This window comes from Rhinatrema bivittatum, chromosome 7 (genome assembly GCF_901001135.1).
Source record: "Rhinatrema bivittatum chromosome 7, aRhiBiv1.1, whole genome shotgun sequence".
Lineage (NCBI taxonomy): Eukaryota > Metazoa > Chordata > Amphibia > Gymnophiona > Rhinatrematidae > Rhinatrema > Rhinatrema bivittatum.
In genome coordinates this window covers 110,493,587-110,514,744 of record NC_042621.1, presented here as the reverse complement: position 1 = coordinate 110,514,744, position 21,158 = coordinate 110,493,587, and the positions used below count along the sequence as shown (strand labels likewise).

Genomic DNA, 21,158 nt, shown 5'->3' with positions numbered 1-21,158 from the left:
GTTCATGAGGAGCACAAGGAGATTCCTATAAATGTGGAAGGGAGTACAATGTTGATGGGTGTTATACCACGTTTGTAGGATACGTTAACAGTCAGCTTTAACCAGTTCAGGAAACATTGATAAAAGTTGTATGAGTTTAAGAAGTCAGTCAATGTTATTATTGGGTACTGGATAAAGCAGTGTTGAAACTGATTAAGATTTCAATGGTAGAGAAGGAAGTCCTTTTTTTCCTGGCTTCATTTTCAGTGAGGTGGATATTTAAAAGAAAATGGCTAGTTAGCCGGATATTTTGAGTTAGCTGGATAAAACAAGTCTGGCTAACTTACATGGGATATTCAGCAGCATGAATATCCCCGTACTTGGTGCTACTTAGCCGTATAGGTTATATCCAGCTAAGTTAGACCTGCTGTTTAACAGGGTTAACTTATCCAATTAACTTAACTGTCTAAGTACAAATATTGCTACTGAACATGTATTGTGAAGCTGCAAGATAGAAGAACATTTAAATAAAATAAATAAATAAACACCCAGTTACGTTAGCTGGCTAAGTAGCACTGCTCCGATCCGCCCACCGCCCGCCCACCAGATATCCAGCTATCTACTTATCCGGCTAAGTGGTGGCTGCTGAACATAGCCGGAAGCCATCCACAATATCTCCCCCCTGGATCTTAAGTTCCCATTTCGACCTCACATGCCATCCAGACCAGTGAGATCAGCTTACAGAGACACCCTGCTGGCCCACCCCATTAAATCCACTTTAAGGAAGAGAGCCCTCTCCACGTCGGGACCGTTGCAATGGAGCTCCCTCCCTCTGCAGTTTAGACTAGAACAATGCCCAAACACCTTCAAGAAAAAATTAAAGACTTGGTTGTTTGGCGAAGCCTTTGCCCAACTCGGATGACCTTTCGGGCTCATGTCAGGCAGCGTTGTTAGCTGAACCACATCACTAGCAAGCCGCCTCTAAGGACCGACATGCCATCAAATGTTTTTCAGCTTTAATACTCTAACCAAATTTTCCACTTGTTATCCCCATTTGTTGGTTCCAAGTTGTGATATCCCTGTTCTATGTAATGCATCCTTGTGCAAAGGTTATTGTTAAAATGTAAAGCGAGGTGATTTGTAACTTGTTTACAAGAATATCGGTATCTAAAAGTGCCAAATAAATAAATAAATAAATATTCAGATAGCTGGATAAATTGCTACTTCTCCGGCTAAGCAGCGCTGAATAATCGGTCTCCCAGTGATCTTCCCCTCCTCCTAACCACACATAACTACCTGAATGTTGCTGGCCTAGAAAATAATGAGGAATTCCCCAAGAGAATAGCACTAGGTTTCATGCTGTATAGTGTGCCATTTCTCCTCAGCAATCCTTCCCAATTTGCTTTCTGTTTCATCCTTCCTTCATCTACCTGCCTCTTCCTTGCCTTACTTTCCTGCATTCTCATTGTTCTTACCTCTGTTTCGCCCTTCTTGTAATTCACTACCATGACACTGAGATAACACCTGGGTGTATTCACCGGTCGTTCACGCTGTCAAATCACTCAGCTAACACCTGCAGGTACTCACTGGATAAAGGGTCAATGCTGGATGGGAATTTGTGCTGTCTTCGACGACGGGACCAGGGACGGACTTTGAATTTACAGCACAGCATCTCGCAGTAATGCTCCTCCTCTTCATGCTTGGCTCCTTCTGGCTCTTTCTTCTGCTCAGGTGGTTCTGGAGGTGGAGGAGGGGGAGGTGGAGTTTCTTTCTTGGCAGGGGCTGTGTGGAAGAACTCAGAATTATTTCAGTCATCCGAGGTTTCTCGGATATTGGCAACAGGCTCCATTTTCTCAGGGCAGCCCTGGGTTTTTACATCTCTGCGTGCATGGTCCTGTAGTTTCAAGTTCCCTAATAAAAACACAACTCCATGTTCATGTAGGCAGAGGGGTGAAACCAGAACTGGACTGGCTCGGCCTGAAATGATGGAGCCTGATGGGAACCTGAAGGGGTTTCCATTGCTTCAACAACCTCCTAATCTCTAAAAATACTTTTGTGGTCCTTCTGACTCCACAGAAAATTATCCATCTGCTCCAACAAGAGGTTTGAGCCTCCTTCAGTAAGGATAGCCATTTACAATTTTTCACCTTTACTTTATTTTTTACTTTACGTTTACATTTGTTGATCGCTGATGACCAATAGCTCATAGTGATTTGCAAAAACAACACATTGTGAATACAAAACAATTAAAACCAATACAATAAAGACAAAACATCAATTTATCATTAAAACTCATAATCCAGAACCATTTCCTATTATTAACAAATCCATATAAAACAAATTTAAAACTTATTTTGAACCTGATGAACTAAAACTGAAACTCGGCTATAAATGTAATTGTTTCACTGGGAGAAGGCTTTCAAAAAAGCCAGGTCTTCACTTCCTTCCTGTAGCACCTATAATTCTCCAGGGACCTCACTATTCTAGGAAGCTTATTCCAGAGTTCAGGACCCCTAATTGAAAAGATTCTTTTTCATTATTCTTGGTAAGTAACTCTCTTCATTTGATGGAACTATAAGAAAATTCTCCCAAGAGGACCTCAGATTCTGAGATAGTACGTAGTTAGCTAATCTTTCTGCAAAATACTCCGGACCACCTCTATAGCTACAATTAAAGATCCCCATCAGAATCTTGAACTTGCATTGGAACTCAACTGGGAGACAATGTAGTGCTTAAGGAAAGGAGAACCCATGGGCTCTGGCATGCAAGCCACCCAAGATCTTTGTTGATGTGTTCTGCAGCAACTATTGTCTCTTGATCAAAAGTTCAGATAATCCCAAATAAACTGAGTTTCAATAGTCCAATCTAGAGATTACTAATGCCTGAGCCATTAAGAACAATAGGGCCTTATTGATGAACTATTCTTAGGTAACCAAAGACCAACTTGATCACTGAGGAAACCTGAATCTCAAGGTCAGCCTTGAATCAACCCATATTCCCAAATTGTGAACAGAAGACTTAAGGGAGATAGTGGAATCATTAAAATAATCTTAAAATCAGGTTGAGGTTCCCCTTTCCCTAATGCTCCAATTTTTTAACAATCAGTTTGAGTTTATTAACCTGTAATTATGGGGAAATAACTTTCAGTCTGTAACTGACTGACTCCATGTCTATCTAGCCAGCTTTTGAAACTGAGAGAAAAATCTGAATGTCATCGGCAAAGCAATGGTATCTCAAAACTGATGCCCTAATAATCTTGCATAAAGGTGCCTTATAAAGGTTAAAAAGATAAGGGGACAGGACTGACTCTTGCCAAACTCCACAAGACAGTTCCCAGGGTGAAGATTGATGATTTGCAATTGCTGTTTCCTGCCATTGTCCTGGAGAACTGCAATACTGTCTATCGTCTAAACCCTCTGCTCTTATTCGGGCAATCAACATGTTGCAGAGAAATCAAGAAGGATCACCACGATGTCCATTCCATCATCATTAAAATAGTAACAATTGTCTAAAAAAGACATCAGCAATATCTCAGTATGAAAAAAAAACTCACAAAAACCTGATTGATATTTATCCAGTAATGCAGCCGATGACACATACCCCAGCAACTGGAGAGCCACTACATTTGCGACAACTTTCCTGTACACAAGCATGTTAACACTATCGCACTTTTTACATGCATTAAACGTCTACAAGTAGAAAGTAATTATCAGCCAGTGCCATTTTGGATTTTGTCCCCAGTGGGACAGGAGCAATTGGGCATCTCTCCTGCTTAGGATGACCTGGATTCTGCCATGGGGTAATGGGATGTGGTTCAGGTGGGGAACAGAACCCGAGGGTGGGACATTGTGAGTTATGACTGTAACTTAAACACCATGGGATTCTCGCGTATCTGCATCAGATGTTAGTCTTATTGTTATGCACCTATGTTCTTACTCTTGCTCCAGATCCTTGATCTTACTGCAGATGCTGCCTACTCCTAGTAGATGACTCAGTTTTCCTAACCCTCTTTCTTTCCCTTTCTTTTTGTTCTTTGTTCCAGGAAGAAGAAAAATCTTGCTTTGATACTATAACCATCACAATATCCTGTACTGTTTGATTTAGACTGATTGTAATCCACCTTGAGCAATTCTTGGTAAAAGGCAGAATATCGGATGTTTTATATAGAAGCAAATAAATAAATAAATAAATAAATAAATAAATAAATGTATTAGAGTAAAGGGGAAGAGAGTATACATGGAAGGGATTGATTTGGTGCAGGGAGAACATTCCTGCAAAGGGAGGTGCCCCGGGAGAGGAGGATTTCAGCATAGGGAGGGGGGATATCTGTGGGGGGTAGAGATGGGGGGCTTTCACTTGGAGCTAACTGCCCCTTTCTCATTTGCAGGTCAGGTGACTGTTAAAATTCATTCCCATAGTGGTAAGGCATGGACATTACCACTGCTAGCAACATCCAAGCATTACAGGCTATGGGAACGCTGCACCACATTTAGTAAACGCAATGGGAACTAAGGTGCAGCATTGATGCACTTCAGTAAACAGGGCCCAGAGAAAGCAGTAAGGAAATTAGGATAAGGTTAGACTTGATAAACTTCTAGGCTTTTTTAAGAGTAGAAAGGGTTTTGAATATTCGACATTAAGAAGAAAACAAACACACATATCAAAGGTAAGACTTTTTTTTTCAATTTAAAATATTGGATCATGTTATAAATTATTATGTATTTTTGGATAAATTTTGAAAAACCTAGTCTCCATCTGCCCATGTAAAACAAGGGTTTATTTATTTATTTGATTTATATTCCCTTCCAGTTTACACAGGTAGATTACCTTTATCTGCATAATGTAGATTTTCAAAGGCTGAAAGTATCCACGTTGTATCACAAAGTGGGTACCTTTAGCTGCATCACAAATAGTCATGCCTAGGGGTGGAACTGGGATAGGGAAGAAAACTGCCATATCATTTCATTTTGTTTTCACAATGTACGTGAGTAGTTTACCCATGCTGACTTGCACACATTAATGAAGGTGACGCAAACCTAGACGGAATCCCAACCGTCCATTCTATATCTTTGATTGCCTCTTCCCCCCCTCCCCCCCTCCCAAAAAAAAAAACTGTGCTTCCATCAGACAAACTAGGTTTCCTAGAGCACCAACATTTTGGGGATGGCAAAATCCTGCCAGCATGAGGCCCAGAAAGGTGCCATGCCAGAGCCAATACTGCCAAAGAAGGGAGCGCTGTGCTGGAGCCACTGCCGCTGTAGGAGCTGGAGCAGGTTGGGAGAGGGGGGTGCAAGACCGAAGGTTTGCTTAGGGTGCCAAATGCTCTTGCACCGGCTCTGGGACTGTGGCACTCCAGGAGGCCCTAAAGCCCTATTGCCAAACCCACCCCCCCCCCCCCAAGAATTGCTGAACTCCCCTTCCCCTTCCCCCACCCAAAGACCCCTGATCATTCGATAACCCACTCTCTGCTGACCTCCACTGAGACCTCAAATGTGAGATCCTCAGATCCTGAAGCCTCCATGGGGAGTTTGATTGGTGCTCACCATGGGGAAGCTTGATATCCATCATTAGGGGTGTCCCAGTAAGGGGAGGAGGAAAGAGAGACATGATCCATGGGGGGCAAGGTGTGTGATCACCAGGGGGACCCAAACCAGAAGCAGATTACACAATCACAAGGATACCATCGGCGGGGAGGGGTCGCCATGGGGCAGGTGGTGGTGTGTTTTGGCACATGGATTATCCTGCTCAGCTACTAATTTTAACCCACATGAGTTCAGTTCTATGCCAAATTTAAAACAAGATTTTTTCCAAATCAGCAGTTTCTGCAGGTTAAAATGAACCACCTCGTTTACCCGCTGAGCAGGTTTTCTAATAATTTGGACATACCTATATAGTCTTTACTTGTTTTTGAAATTATAGGTGGAAGAACTGACACAGCAATTTATTTATTTATTTATTTATTAACTTTTTTTTTTATTTATTTATTTATTTATTTTAACTTTTATTTACCGACATTCGTGAAGCACATCATGCCGGTTTACAATGCTCCATCTGTGTTAGTTTTATCTCCTGAACTAGTCAGCAAATTCTAATGATGGCATTTTTGGGGGGGGAGTGAGAAGCGGGAGTGGGTGCATCACGTGCTGTAGCCTTCTCTCTTTTCTCCGCCCCTTTCCCTTATCCTGTGCCTTCCTTAAGTAAAAACTCCAAATCTGACCCCCCCCCCCCCCCCAAGACTTCCTCATCCCCACACCCCGCAAAAAATGAGGTATCATTGTTCCAAGTTGGGGGATTTCTTGCCATGTGCCAAACAAACGATTCCCTTCCCCTGCCCTGGACTGTGACTCACATGCAGCGGAGGTTTCCTCATCACTGGAAGCCTCAGCGTCAATCAGCTTCTCCTTGGCTCTCTCAGTTCGGTCCTTGAAGAGTCTAACGAGCTCCTGAAGTCGCTCATTGATGACGGCGCTGTTGTGGCTCATTGCTGAGCTTGGACGCTCTTGCACGCTGTCAAGACGGAATAATAATTTCAAAGCTATTCACAGTTGGGGGGAGAGCAGCAGTTCAGTGACTGAAACACCAGCCAGTCGGCTTTAGAAACGTAGGACTTGTCATTGAGTCAAGGCTCGATTATAATATTGTTTGAACTGTACGATACTCGCCCATGGTTACTTAGGGCTGAATTTCAAAGCCAGTACATACATGGCTGATAGAAAATAGCCCGGGGCTCAGTGCACGTTGGAGTATGTGCGTAACCCAAATACACCCGTGCGTTTACGCAAACAGGAGAAAGATGTTCTGGGGAAGGGCAGAACTGGGGTGAGCTGGAACCTAGGAGCAAATTTTTGATATTAAAAAGTATGAGATCTATTTTCAAAAATTTTAAGCATCTGACTTTGAAGTTACCCTAAATTGACTAGGGCTGAGTACCTAAAACGTAGGGACAGAGATAGGGCATGAAAACATGGTTTCAATGCATCACACATAAGCCTACATACTCGCAGATGTTACAGGGTAGAGACACACGTATTTTATTTAATGCGTGACATGATATGCCTGGGTTATAAAATACTTGTGTATCTTTGCTTGCAAGCCTGGGAAAGGTAATAAAAGATCCAGGTCAGGGCATGGGCAGACAAATAGCTGTGGTAACAGGGGTTTTATACTTCAGAGTTTCAGCTAGGAATCCTGTTTTTCATGTAATATAAAGACACCTGGTCAGAAGGCTGACCAAAATGATAAAGGGCATGGAACGTCTCCCCTATCAGAAGAGGCTAAAGAGGTTAGGGCTGTTCACCTTGGAGAAGAGATGGCTGAGGGGGGATATGAGAGAGGGCTACAAAATCATGAAAGGACTTGAATGGGTAAATGTGAAACGGTTATTTACTCTTTCAGATAATACAAGGTCTAGGAGGCACTCCATGAAGTTAGCAAATGGAATTTTTTCAGATTCATTTTAAATGTGCTTTTTCACTCAATGCACAATTAACCTTTGGAATTTGTTGCCATAGGATGTGATTAAGGCTATTAGTGTAGCTGGGTTTGAAAAAGGTTTGGATAAGTTCCTGGGAGAGAAGTCCATAAACTGCTATTAATCAATAGGGAAGAGCCACTACTTGTTGTCAGCACCAGTAGCATGGGATCTATTTAATGTCTGGGTATTTGCCAGGTATTTGTGACTTAGATTGGCCACTGTTGGATACTGGGCTTGATGGACCTTTGGTCTGACCCAGTAACATATCGTATGTTCTTATATACCTATTTGAAGAATTATCTTCCCTGTGACTGGATAGTCCTTCTTCAATGTCAGTGAAACTAAACTTAAAAGCAAATAAAACATATGACAATGAACCATTAAAACTCTATAAATTACACCATTGTAAAATGAATAATACAACAAATCATCAAAAATAAATTTTATACACATGAATGATACACATGAGGATAACTTTTTTGGTCTTTGTTTTATCTTTTTATTTTGGACTGTGTATGTTACATTGTAAGTCACTTCTGGCTAAGGCATTAACAGCCTATAAATGTGAATAAATAAATAAATAAATAACTGCACAGCGACAGATACCTGTGTATATGGCCGCGCGTAGATCTGTGATAGTATTTTATAGCCTGCTTATATTATATATGCACATAATATAAAATACACATATCTCTACCCCACAACATGTGCGTATCTGTATGCTTATTCCCGAATAAATGCAATGCATTAAACATGAGCACGTTTGTTGGCTCGTGCACATGGACGCAATGATTTTATAACATTCGTGCATATACGTGCATCTGTTATAAAATCGGTTATACGCGCATACATGTGTGCCTGATTTTATATTGACGCAAATGCTGCCTCAATCGCGTAAGTGGGGGGGATTTTAGTAGACACGCGAGCCAACGCAATTACCTGTTTCACCAGTTCATTCCCAGTTCGCCCCAGTGATGGAGAGGACTTCCTAAACCCCCTAGCTAATTTGCCTCCCTTTTACCCTGTTAGCCCTGACCCTTAAAACCCTACTGACTAGCCTAGCTTATTTTATTTTAATAATACTGCCCGGCATGGGCATAGCAGAAGTAAAGTTATGTGGTAGGGTGGAAATACTTACGCGCAGACTTCATGTAATAGGCTCGCCCACCCAGGCCCTGCCCCTTTTTTGAACTATATGATTTGCGCGCGTACCGGGAGATGCACACGTAACCGTGCGCTGTTTAAAATACGCATGGTGCGCGCCGAGCCAAGTCACGCGCGTATCTCCTGGCTGTGGAGTGCACAGGGCTTTTAAAATCAACCAGATACTTTTTCTATCTATTGGAAAAATATGTGCGCATATATTTTACGCTTGAAAATAAAGAAGGACTTGCATAAAACAATTCGTGGAGCACAAAAGGAATGAAAGGTTCCAGTTCCTCACGCTGGAACAAACGTAGGACGCGGGGATCTTCGCCCTTGAGCAGGGTGGCCTGAGCAGAGGCCTCACCATCGCCTTCATCAAGAGGGTCCAGTGGGGGGTCCACCGGGGTGGGGGGGATTCCCAGGACCACCCGCACCCGAACAGAGCCTTGTGGGTCCAGAACCGCGGCAGAAACCGGCATGGGTATCTGAGGAATGTTCGGAGGGGGTGGAACAGGGGGTGGGGTGGAACAGGGGGTGGAACAGGGGGTCCACCTCCCTCTGTAGACTAGCCAAATATGATTCGTGCAGTAGCAGCACAAAATCCGATGAAAAACTGGCCCGGGACGATTTTTCCTTGGGGGAGGAGGGGCGATGGGGTAAGGAGGGGGTCTGTGTCACACCTCCCCCCACTCCCCCGAGAGCACATTGGGCTCAAATTGGGGGGTAAAAGTGGTAAATTCTGCTCCCCTGCCCCGGGAGAAGCAGATCCTGCATCCTCCGAAATACCTGAAATGTCCGCCGTTCCCGCAATTTCTCGGGATGGGAACAGCGTGGCCATGCGTCGGGGAGCCCGACCCCGGGCTCGAGTAATTTGTGCCACCGTGGAGGAGCCCTCCCCCCCCCCCCCCGGGAGGCATCAGGAGCACACCCCATCATGGGAGAGCCGGGAGGCCAGCTCTACACAGGCCAGGCACAGGTTAGAACGTGGCATGAAGAAAAACAGGCAGTCACAATACACAGAAAAACCAGCTGATTGGAGAGTCCCAGAGGAGAAGAGCAGGAGATTGAACCCCACTCCCTCCTACCAAAAAAATCTTGCTGCCATTATTTTTTTTTTTTTTTAACTTGCACAAGCAAAGAATAAAATTTGACTGCTTCCTGTCTTATTATTTTATTTTATTTTTCACAGATAGGCACAGGGGAATTTGCGTCCCTGACAGAGCACCCAAGGAATGGACATCTCGGGGCAAGGCAGCAGACTAGGGGAGAGTGACTGGCACCACCAGTTCACCCACAAAAAGGTCACCAGGAAGGGAACATAGGTTGAGCAAATCAAGGGGCCAAGCCCCCCTAGGAACCCCAAGAGCGAGGGAGACAGAACTGTCTCCCTGACACAGTCAGTAAATTTCTTTCTTTTTTTTTTTTTTTTACAAGAAATCAGATGAAAAGAATACTTGCTTGAGCTTGCCCCAGGAAAAGAATCAAGAAGGAACCCTGAGCGGAACAAAGGGCAAGCTAACAGGGAACCACAGGGTGAGCTGTTCCACCTGCTGGAGACAGACAAATACTGAAGGGCTGCAGGGTAGGCTCTGTCCTCATATAGGACACCCTTTCAGTTTTAGTCTGTCTCCACCTGCTGGAAGGGAGGCTCAACCCATGGTCTGGACTGCTCCGGGTACGTACAGGGAAAAGGTAATTCATAAAGTCTGTTGGTGTGTCAAGCACCATATAGCTGGGCTCTTTGCCTTACTCACCCTTCTTCCTGCGAAATGGATTGACCTGGAGAACCAAGTAAATCCTCCATGCTGTCTGCTGTGGAATATAGTTTCCTCCTGTAGAGAAGCAAATGGCCAGAATGAGTTCCACAACCAAACCAGTCATCAGTCTTAGTCATCTAGTTCATACCATTCCCCCCATGCAATTCACACCATTGCTCGCTATACACACAAATAGCAGGTAACAAATCCATAATGTGAAAGTTTTGTAGCTACCAAGAAGCCAGAAATGTTTCCAAGAATGTGTATTGGAATCTAAAATCTATAGTGAGAGGTATTTAAAACTATTAAGAAGTGCAAAGATAATCAAATGATCGATCCTGCTAAAAGATCATACAGCAAATGGGGACATGTAAAAAAAGAAACGGATCATTTTTCCAACTGGTTTGCTGGAAGCATGAAGCTTAATTACAGCAGCTTTCTAGTTAGAACTCTGGCCTCATAAATCAGGAGTCAAGGAAGTGGCTGTGGAGTCTTCAATGCCTTCATGTTGCAGATTTTGAGAAGCGATACAAATACCAATCACCATTTTGGCAAAATATCATTATATGGAGATGCTACAATGACGATATTTTTTGGATTTGGTCCAATACAGTTGACAAATTGCAGGAATTTATATCAATGGCTAAATCTTCAGGATTTTAATTTAAAGTTTTCTATTCAATGGCTAAATCTTCAGGATTTTAATTTAAAGTTTTCAATTCAACAGTTTACAAATTCCCTTTTTCGATTTACTAGTAAAGGTGGAACATGATACAATTCTTACCACTATTTATAGGAAATCTACAGACAAAAACACATTACTGCATAATTCTTGTTTTCACCCTAGAGTCCTTAAACAAAATATACGGGAGGGCCAGTTTCTGCGTTTAAGAATGATCTGTTTCTCCACTCATGAGTATAAAAGGCAAGCTGAAAAATTATCTGAACATTGCCTAGATTGGGAATACACTCACAAATGCATACAGCAAGCTTATAAAAGAGCTCTCTGTGCAAATTGAGACAACCTGTTCAGAAACAGAGAACAGATTTCCTTAGAACACATTGTTTGTACAATCCCTTTCTCAAACAGGGCAGCCAGGATTAAATCTATTATCTACAAACATTGGCATATATTAGCAGGAATGTTTTCTTCAATGACCCCCCCCCCCTCATTTTTCCTTTAAAAAAACCAAGAATCTTCAAAATCATCTTGTGTCAGCTGTGTTCCCATCAGAAGATAGTACAGACTCTGAATGGTAGCCATTCCGCATGTGGGCATTGCTCCATTTGTGTCCACTCAAATAGTTCAAGCTTTTATCACCCCAATTTGTCAAAACCTTATCAGATTTACAGAGAACTTCAAATGCCAAACAAGTCAAGTTATCTATGCTATTATCTGCCCCTGTCAATTGGTTTATATAGGGCAGACAAAAAGACAAATACGCACATGAATTATTGAACTCAAAAACTGTATTCGTACACTAAAACTACGAACATCCTTCGTGGAACACATGTGGACACTCTTGACATGATTTAATGTTCTTTGTGATTTGCAAGATTAGATTGCATTGGGGAGGAGATATCTCGGGGATTCTTAAACAAAGAGAACAGCGTTTTATTTTCCAGTGGCATACGCTTCACCCGAAGGGACTCAATCAAAAAACTGAATGGGCTCCGTTTGTATAACAACGCTAACACTTTTTCAGTGCATGCGCAGTTTGAACGATACGGCGTTTGAACCTGGTGATAAAGCTCTGCGCCTGCACGGTGTTTTAAGGAGCTGCAGGGCCGCATTGTCGGTACCTTTGGTTTGTTGTTTCAGTTTGTGAAAATACGAAAGCAGTTTTATCAGATAGTAAATGTTTTCTTATATGGATATTTTTGTGTGGGGTTTAAGTTGTATCAATAATTTTTTGTGATTTTCATTCAAAAGTTTTTTCAAAAATTCACAGATGTCTTTGCGGGCTGAGAAACGGTGCAACAGTACGCTGTGAAAAGCGCTTCACAATTCACATTGACTTTGTGTGTTACAACAACTTTAATTGATTGGATGAGTTCCATATCTTTAAACTCATTAGTTTTCAGCTTTATATTCATTTTTGTTTCTGTAGAAAATACATGAGAGATCACATGAACAAACAGCAGCGGGTTGGCAGCATTTTTTATAAAGCTCTGTGGAAAGGTTAGAACTGTCTTCCCTTGTTTCTATTGTAAGTAGCATTGACGTGCATCTCAGAATAATCCAACTTCGTGTTATATCTCTTTAACAACTTTTTTGTTTTCCTTTTTTTCTAGAATGAAGGTTATGTATCCCATTCACTCAATTTAAAAGTGGTGTGGTGCTGCATTGATAATCTTAACCACTCAGCCTCTCGAGACTATCTGTTTGAAATTTTACTAAAAATCCTTGACTCATGCCTTTCGAAAGTGCAACACGTTTAGAAGGCAACGTTGTACATGCAAATGTCATCAGTTAAAAAAGCCTCCTGAAGAAGTTGACACTCAGCGAAAAAATGGCCTCTGTCGAGGTCAGGGCCGGCGGAACCACTAGGCCTGGGCTTAGGGCACCAACAATTGTGGGGCCACTGGCTGTGAGCGGCACCACAAGAGTAGGAGTAGAGGAGGAGTAGAGTATCAGCTGCTCGAGGCCCAGCATGATCTGGGCCGAGATCGGGGTGGCGGTGCGACAGGGAGGGGCAGTGTGATCAGGGGGGCACGCAACCAGGGGGGTGGGCACATGGCAGAAGGTGCCTAGGGCGCCTAATCCCCTTGCACCAGCCCTGGCCGGCGTACACTTTGAAATTTTGTCTTTTGTTTTGTGGGTAGCTTTGCACATGTGATGTGTTCTTATATTGTGTTGGTATGTCTAGTGAGATAAGTATGGATACAAGGTATTCCTGTTGGGCAGCTAGACAGGGTTTACATATGATATTTATTGTTTTTATTGTTAAATAATTTTTTGTAATCTTTTTTCTAAAAATCTTTTGGATATATTATAAACATTTTTCTAAATTGATAGATTGGTTCCCTTAAATTACTACACTGCTACCACTGGCAGACATTTTGTGAATACAGGTGGTGTTGACACCAAAATAAAGGGCAGTATGAGATACTGAAGGTCATATCTTTCTACTACGAATTTGATATTTCTTGTAAGATGAAAATAACTCTATGTGGGTATAAGCATCCTTTAGATCTAGAAAGCATAGCCAGTTCCTTTTTTCAAGAAAGGGAATCAAGGTGCCCAGGGACATCATTCTGAACTTTTTCCTTTTCAGGAACTTTGTTCAAAGCCTTCATATCTATGATGGGACAGAGCTCCCTGTTTTCTTTGGGATAAGGGATAAGGAAGTACTTGAAGTAAAATTCCCGCCCTCTGCTGGAACAGCCTTGACTGCTTTGACTTCTAAGAGAGAGAAGAGCTCCTTTTGTAGCAATTCCTGATGCTGAGACAGCTACTAAGTGAGTTTCAGTGGACGGCTGTATCCTTTTCGAATTATGCTGAGGACCCAAGTTATTCTGGGCCAATGGTTTACATAAAACCTTAGCCTGCCTCTGACATGAAGATCACCTGGCACAGATACCAGGATCTTGGCTATGTTACCTATGATCCAGTTAAAACCCCATCCAAGATTTTGACAGATGTGTTGGCTGTGGCTTTGTGGCCCTCTGCTGCGTAGGATGAACATGAGGAACCTGCTATTGATGAATCTGAGGGGGGCGGAAGGAAATGTCTCTTCAACTGAAAGAAATACTTTCTCAGTGCTCCACTAGGGTACCTCCTAGTTGAAGAGGGTAGCTCTGGAATGGCAGTGGAGAGGTAACTGAAGCATCACACAGCCCCAGCTTCCTTGACTATATATCCAAACTGATTTTCTCCTTTGCAAGGCACACCACCGAGTCTTTCCTGAACATCCGGCCGAAGGTCTGAGGCCTACAGCCAAGTCAGCTTGTGGGCGCCAATGTTCACTGCAGAGACTCTTGATGCCATCTCAAAAACATTAAAGATTGACCAAACCATGTGTTTTCCGCACTTCTTTCCCTTGTCCAACAGCAACCCAAGTCATCACATTGCTTCTGAGGGCATGTTTCTAGACTCTTTGAAAACAAATTTCCATGCTAGGCTCCATCTAATGAGGTCACCAATATATGAGGCCTGCCATCTCACTTATCCTCGGAGAATCCCTGACAACTTTTCCAGCTAACTTTAGCAGGATAAATTATCCATTTTTTAGTTTTCTCATTAGGATTAGCTATTGTGTTAAGTGAGTTTTCTTAGATCTAACTGATATATAAGGATACAAAGAGAGTTGATTTATTATGAGGGTGTATTAGACCCCCTTAATAAAAGAGGATGTTAAAAACATCATGAAAAATCAGTACCAAGGAGGCACATCAAGGGACATCTCACATAAAGGAGCACTATACGCAAGACTTATTAAACCATGAGACCTACCACAAAAATAAAATACCACTAATTATAATTTTAACACTGATATCCCAGTGTTTATATTGAGCATGGTATTTAATAAAACATTTTAGATGATAATCAAACTATAGGTAACAATATGCTTTTCATTTTGAAAACTCTGACAAACCACCGGCTGCTGTTCAGTTTACGCTAGGTTTTTCTAACAGTGATTCATTTTGTGAACATTTGCAAGTCTTCTATGACCTACATTTAGGTCCTAACCCACAAGTTGAAGATCTCTGGCCTTACCAGATGTTCAGAATAGGACAGGGACTAATGGATAAGAACTTATCCTGATCTTGAGTGGAAAATAGTTGAGGAGTTCCCACAGAGACAATGGGAAGTTATCTCCTATCTGGAGAGAGAGAAGCAGAAGCTCTAGAGGTGAACTGTTAGGGTTATCTGGTTAAAGAAGCAGGGTAAAGATTAGAAGAATGGAGCTGGGACATGGTTTCTGTGGAAACAATGGGAATCCTCATGTACAGAATAAAAGAGAGCTTTTGAAATTTGTGAACCTAGTCTTTCAGACAGAATACAGAAGAAGGTTGGTGGAGGGTAGGAGCATTGCCTGGAATAACCTGAGAATACCGTCTTCCTATATTAAGGAAAGTGGCTCACATACAAAACCTGATGCATGGATATGGACCTCACTCAGAAGATCCATGTTACAATGCAGCGGTCCCTGTATAACACCCATACCTTTTTGTAGTAGCAGAAGTTCCTGGTACTGTAAGGGTTTTGTTTCTGTAGGGAGAGAGAGGAGGTTGGATGGAATCCTGTGTCTGCATGCCCATAGCTTTGTTGTCAGAATCCACATCCTCCACATTGACAGCTGGGTGGGGGCTTCCATGGGGTTCTTAAAGGAGATAAACAAGATAATCAGAAAGAAAATGGCCTATAAATTGTGGCCAGTATAGCACTTATCTCATCTGGGTATTCTCTGACCAACAGTAAAGGGAATTCTATTGAAGAGACATGGCTCAGCAATAGCACTCTACACATCCATTCTCCTGGATGAGCTAATTGTGTGGTTTGGGCCATGGCGTGGTACATGTTAATGGAGGGATACGATCAGCTCATGCATTTTGGGTATCCTAAATTAACTCAAGAGTGAAATTACATAGGCTCAGTCTCAGAGAAGGCTTCTCTTTTAAACCTCTGCCACAAGAAATCAGGTGCAGCATATTTGATCATTAGAGGAATGAAAGAGGGGAGCCAAATTAAGAGTGAAGCCAATATTTAAATCTAGTCAACTATAAGGCCAATGTAATAAAACCCGTGCTGAAATCTGCGCTTTTTCTGCGCGAATATTTTTGGTGCATGCGGGGCACATCTAACTCATCTGGTTAACTTAACTGGATAAGTCTGAATATTGCTACTTGTCCAGATAAGTGAGCCAGGTAAGTAGCACCTCCCAGTTATGCCCACTGCACGCTCACTGACTATCCGGCTAACTATTTAGTCATAGAAGTGACTTATCCAGCTAAATTGTATAGCTAGATATTCAGCGGTCGCCACTTAGATGGATAAGTCTTACTTATCCCACTATGTAACATAAGAAAATTATTCCTTACCTGCTAATTTTCGTTCCTGTAATACCATGGATCATTCCAGACGATGGGTTATGTGCCCTGTCCAGCAGATGGAGTCAGAAACAGATTTCTGGGGGAGGTGCTACACTACGTCACCACCCTCGTCATCATCCCCAGTATCTAGCCTAGCAAAGCCAAGCCCAAGAGGAAGAGAGGGATCAAGTAAATGTATTAACTAAAATTTAAAGTTTGAAAACTGTTAAAGAACAGAATGATAACCTCAACAGAGAACTTATTAACACATAAATATTTGAACAAAACAACTTTGAGTGCTAGAGTGAGTAGAAAAATAAGGAGAGCATAGTCGAGCAGAGATAGCCCACCTTAATTAAAACTTTCAATAGTAATGGGAGGGTGTCTGGAATGATCCATGGTATTACAGGAACGAAAATTAGCAGGTAAGGAATAATTTTCTTTTCCCTGTACATACCAGGATCATTCCAGACGATGGGATGTACCCAAGCTTCCCTCTTATGGGCGGGCCGTGGATAGCCCTGCTCGGATGACTCGATCCCCAAAAGAACCGTCTGATGATGTGGAAACATCCAGACGATAGTGCCTTGCGAAAGTATGGAGAGACTTCCACGTCGCCGCTCTGCAAATCTCCTGGACTGAAACAGAGCTAGACTCTGCCCATGATGCTGCCTGTGCGCGAACGGAATGAGCTTTAACCCCCAAAGGAGGTTGCTTACCGGCCCCAATATAAGCCGAAGCAATTGTCCCCTTCAGCCAGCGAGCAATAGACGTTTTGGATGCCATGTGACCCTTCCTGGGGCCCGACCAGAGAACGAAGAGATGGTCGGAAAGACGAAATTCATTGGTAACTTCCAAATAACGCAACAGACATCGCTTTACATCCAAAAGACGTAAATCCCTGGGTTCGTTTGATTTGAAGGAAGGCAACTCAACTGACTGATTGAGGTGGAAGGCCGAAACCACTTTAGGAAGAAAAGATGGGACCGTGCGGAGAGACACGCCGTCATCTGAAAAACGGAGATACGGTTCTCGACAGGATAGTGCCTGTAGTTCTGAAATGCGTCGCGCTGAACAGATTGCCACCAAGAAGATAGTTTTAAAAGTCAGATCTTTAAGAGAGGAAAATCTTAAGGGTTCAAAAGGTGAACCGCTAAGTGCTCGTAAAACTAAGTTCAGATTCCAGGACGGACAAGGAGGACGTAACGGAGGCTTCAAGTGACGCACCCCTCTAAGGAAGCGACCCACATCCGGATGAGAGGAGAGACGCGATCCTTCGCCACTATATAAGAGGGCGCCCAAAGCCGCGACCTGTACTCGAAGTGAGTTGTAAGAGAGGCCGAGATCTAGTCCTTCCTGAAGGAAGGAGAGAATTTGAGATACGGAAGCATTGGTGGGGTGGATGTCGTGAGATCCGCACCAATTTTCGAAGACCTTCCAAACTCTTATATAAGTGACTGAAGTAGATCTCTTACGAGCTAGTAATAGAGTCGAAATGACCTCCTCCTGGTAGCCTCTGTACCTCAGTTTGCGCCTCTCAAAAGCCAGGCCGCTAGACAGAAGCGATCGGCCTGCTGTAAAAATATGGGTCCCTGCCGAAGTAGGCGTGGAATGTGGCTGAGACGTAGAGGGCCTTCCATGGTTAGGAGAAGAAGATCCGCAAACCACGGTCGACGAGGCCATTCCGGCGCCACTAGGACCACTGGACCGTGGTGATTCTCGATTCTTCGAATCACTTTTCCCACGAGAGGCCACGGTGGAAAGACATAAAGTAGGATGTTCCGCGGCCAAGGCAGGGCTAGAGCATCGATTCCTTCTGCGCCGTGTTCTCTTCTGCGGCTGAAGAAACGCGGAGTCTTTGCATTGGTTGCTGTGGCCATGAGATCCAGGTGGGGAGGACCCCATCGGGAGATTATCAAATCCATTGCCTCCCCCGAGAGTTCCCATTCTCCGGGATCCAGGCGTTGACGACTTAAGAAGTCTGCCTGTATATTGTCTACTCCCGCTATGTGGGAGGCTGCCAAACGCAACAGATGCCTTTCCGCCCAGAGCATTAATTTGTCCGCTTCCAAGGATACTTGAAGACTTCGTGTGCCCCCCTGTCTGTTGATGTAAGACACCGTGGTCGCATTGTCGGAAAGGACCCTGACAGCTCTGTGAAGCAACCGAGGAAGGAACCCTTTTAACGCCAGACGTACCGCTCTGGTCTCCAGACGATTGATGGGCCACCGGGCTTGTTCCGCCGTCCATTGACCTTGTAGAGAGCTCTCCTGACAGACCGCCCCCCATCCTGATAGACTGGCATCCGTGGTGACCACTATCCATTCTGGTATGTCCAGAGATACTCCTTGAGCTAGGTTTCGGTATTCTAGCCACCAGTGGAGACTGTGGACGGTATCCATCGGAATTGGGAGTACCATCTGGTAGTCTTGTGAGGACGGTTTCCATCTGGAGAGCAGAGACCTTTGAAGAGGGCGGAGGTGGGCAAAGGCCCAAGGAACAAGATCGATAGTGGAGGCCATCGTGCCCAGGAGCTGAAGGTAATCCCATGATGTGGGTTCTTGAAGATCCAAGAATCGGAGAACCTGATCGCGAAGGGACTGAGCCCTTTCTTTCTTGAGGAATACCATGCCCTGTTTCGTGTCGAAATGTGCTCCCAGGAATTCCAGGGACTGGGAAGGAACTAGGTGACTCTTGGCATAGTTGACAATCCACCCGAGAGACTGGAGCATGCGGAGCACTATTCTGACCATCCGGCAACCCTGGTCCCATGACTTCGCTCGTATGAGCCAATCGTCCAGGTAAGGGTGTACCAGAACGCCCTGCCGGCGCAATGCAGCTGCCACCACTACCATGATTTTCGTGAAGACTCGTGGAGCCGTCGCTAGACCGAAAGGTAAGGCCCGGAACTGAAAATGTTGACCTAAGATCTTGAATCTTAGGTAGCGCTGATGATCCTTGAGAATAGGAATATGCAAGTAGGCCTCGGTGAGATCCAAGGAAGCTAGAAATTCTCCTCGATGTACCGCTGCTAGAACCGACCGAAGAGTCTCCATGCGAAAACGGGGGATTCGTAGAGACCTGTTCACCATCTTGAGGTCCAGGATGGGACGAAAAGTACCCTCCTTCTTTGGGACAACAAAATAGATGGAGTAATGACCTCGACCCCAATCGTAGGGAGGGACTGGTGAAATCGCTCCAAGTGCGGAAAGTCGGTCGAGAGTGGAAGCGACAGCTTCTTGCTTGTAACTGGATCCGCAAGGAGAGAAAAGGAACCTGTCTCTGGGAGGATGGACAAAATCCAATGCGTAGCCGTGCTTTAGAATATCCAGGACCCACTGGTCCGATGTAATTTGGACCCACTCGCTGTAAAAGAGAGAGATCCGGCCCCCCAGCCGGGGAACCGGGTCGTGGGTCCGACTGGCATCATTGGTTTGTCTTGAAGGAGGAGGAATTAGAGGAACCCCGTCCCTGACCCTCCCTGCCGGGACGGCGCCCTCGAAAGGGCCTGTTCCAGGAACCTGAACGTGAGGATGGGTTCCGAGGAGCTTGTTGACGAGTGTTTCGTGTCCTCCGCTGATTCCTGTATCGAGATCTGGAAGAAGAGTAGGAAAACCTTGAGGATCGTGGACGATCTTCCGGAAGCTTATGCACTGAATTCTCATTCAAAGATTTAATGATCTGATCCAAATCTTCCCCAAAAAGGAATTTACCCTTGAAGGGAAGGGATCCCAGGCGCGTTTTAGAGGATGCGTCCGCGGACCAGTTTCGCAGCCAGAGAAGGCGTCGAGCTGAGACTGCCGCTACCATGGAACGGGCGAGGACTCTGAGTAGGTCATAAAAGGCATCCGCCCCATATGCCATCACGGCTTCCAGCCGATCCGCCTGTAGGGCCTCAGCATCTGGTAACTCCTGCGAGGTAAGCAACTGCTGTACCCAGCGTAAACCTGCTCTCTGAGCAAGAGCACTGCAAATGGACGCTCGCATGCCTAGTGCGGAAACTTCAAAAATCCTTTTGAGAAAGACTTCCAATTTTCTATCCTGAGTGTCTTTCAGAGCCGTACCTCCCGTGACCGGTATGGTAGTGTGTTTGGTCACTGCTGATACAGCCGAGTCCACGGCGGGAACTTTGAGGATGTCCAGAAAATCCTGTGGGAGTGGGTAGAGCTTCTCCATAGCTCTACTAACTCTGAGGGTTGCCTCAGGAGTATCCCACTCACGGGAAATGAGTTGGAGAAAAGAAGGGTGAGTGGGAAAAGACTTGGCCAAAGGCCTTAAACCCGCAAGGAGAGGGTCACCTTTCCTTACGTTTGGTTGTGGTCCAACAGGCTCAGGAGGGGGGTCGATGTCCATTTCCGTCAAAATATGAGGGATCAGGTCCTCCAATTCCTCTGACTGGAAAATACGTAGAATCCTTGGATCATCTCCCTCCAGATGAGAAAGCAAAGTGGGATCATCTCCCGAAGGATCTCCCGGAGGGTCCCCCCCTGAGCACGAAACCGGGGGTGGAGGTACAGCTGAGGGATCCTTGGAAGGCTGAGGTGGAGCGCCAGAAGGAGAGGAAATCCCTTGGGAGGGGGAATCCCCCTGCAATGATGAAAGGCGGGCCAACTTTGGGGGAGGGGGGACAGAGAAGTCTGAAGAAGCATCCTTGAAATGCAAAAAAGCTTTGTGCATCAGAACAACGAACTCCGGTGAAAAAGCAGAAAATCCTCCGGAGGGGGCCCCTGAGGCCTCACCCTCTCGGTGACTGGGGTCTGCTGAGG

The 21,158-nt window shown here is 44.4% G+C and overlaps 1 protein-coding gene across 1 annotated transcript in view; it reads right to left on the bottom strand.

The window, feature by feature from the left end:
• Positions 1 to 20,568, bottom strand: part of LOC115096172 (cyclic nucleotide-gated cation channel beta-1-like) — a 118,192-nt gene extending 97,624 nt beyond the window's left edge. The window contains exons 1-4 of the mRNA XM_029610685.1: positions 20,457 to 20,568; positions 15,527 to 15,683; positions 6,329 to 6,486; positions 1,567 to 1,761 (exon numbers count right to left, since the gene is read on the bottom strand). Of these exons, the coding sequence (XP_029466545.1) occupies positions 1,567 to 1,761; positions 6,329 to 6,486; positions 15,527 to 15,683; positions 20,457 to 20,568 (622 nt within the window). The remainder of the gene's footprint in view (positions 1 to 1,566; positions 1,762 to 6,328; positions 6,487 to 15,526; positions 15,684 to 20,456) is intronic.
• Positions 20,569 to 21,158: the final 590 nt, after the last annotated feature.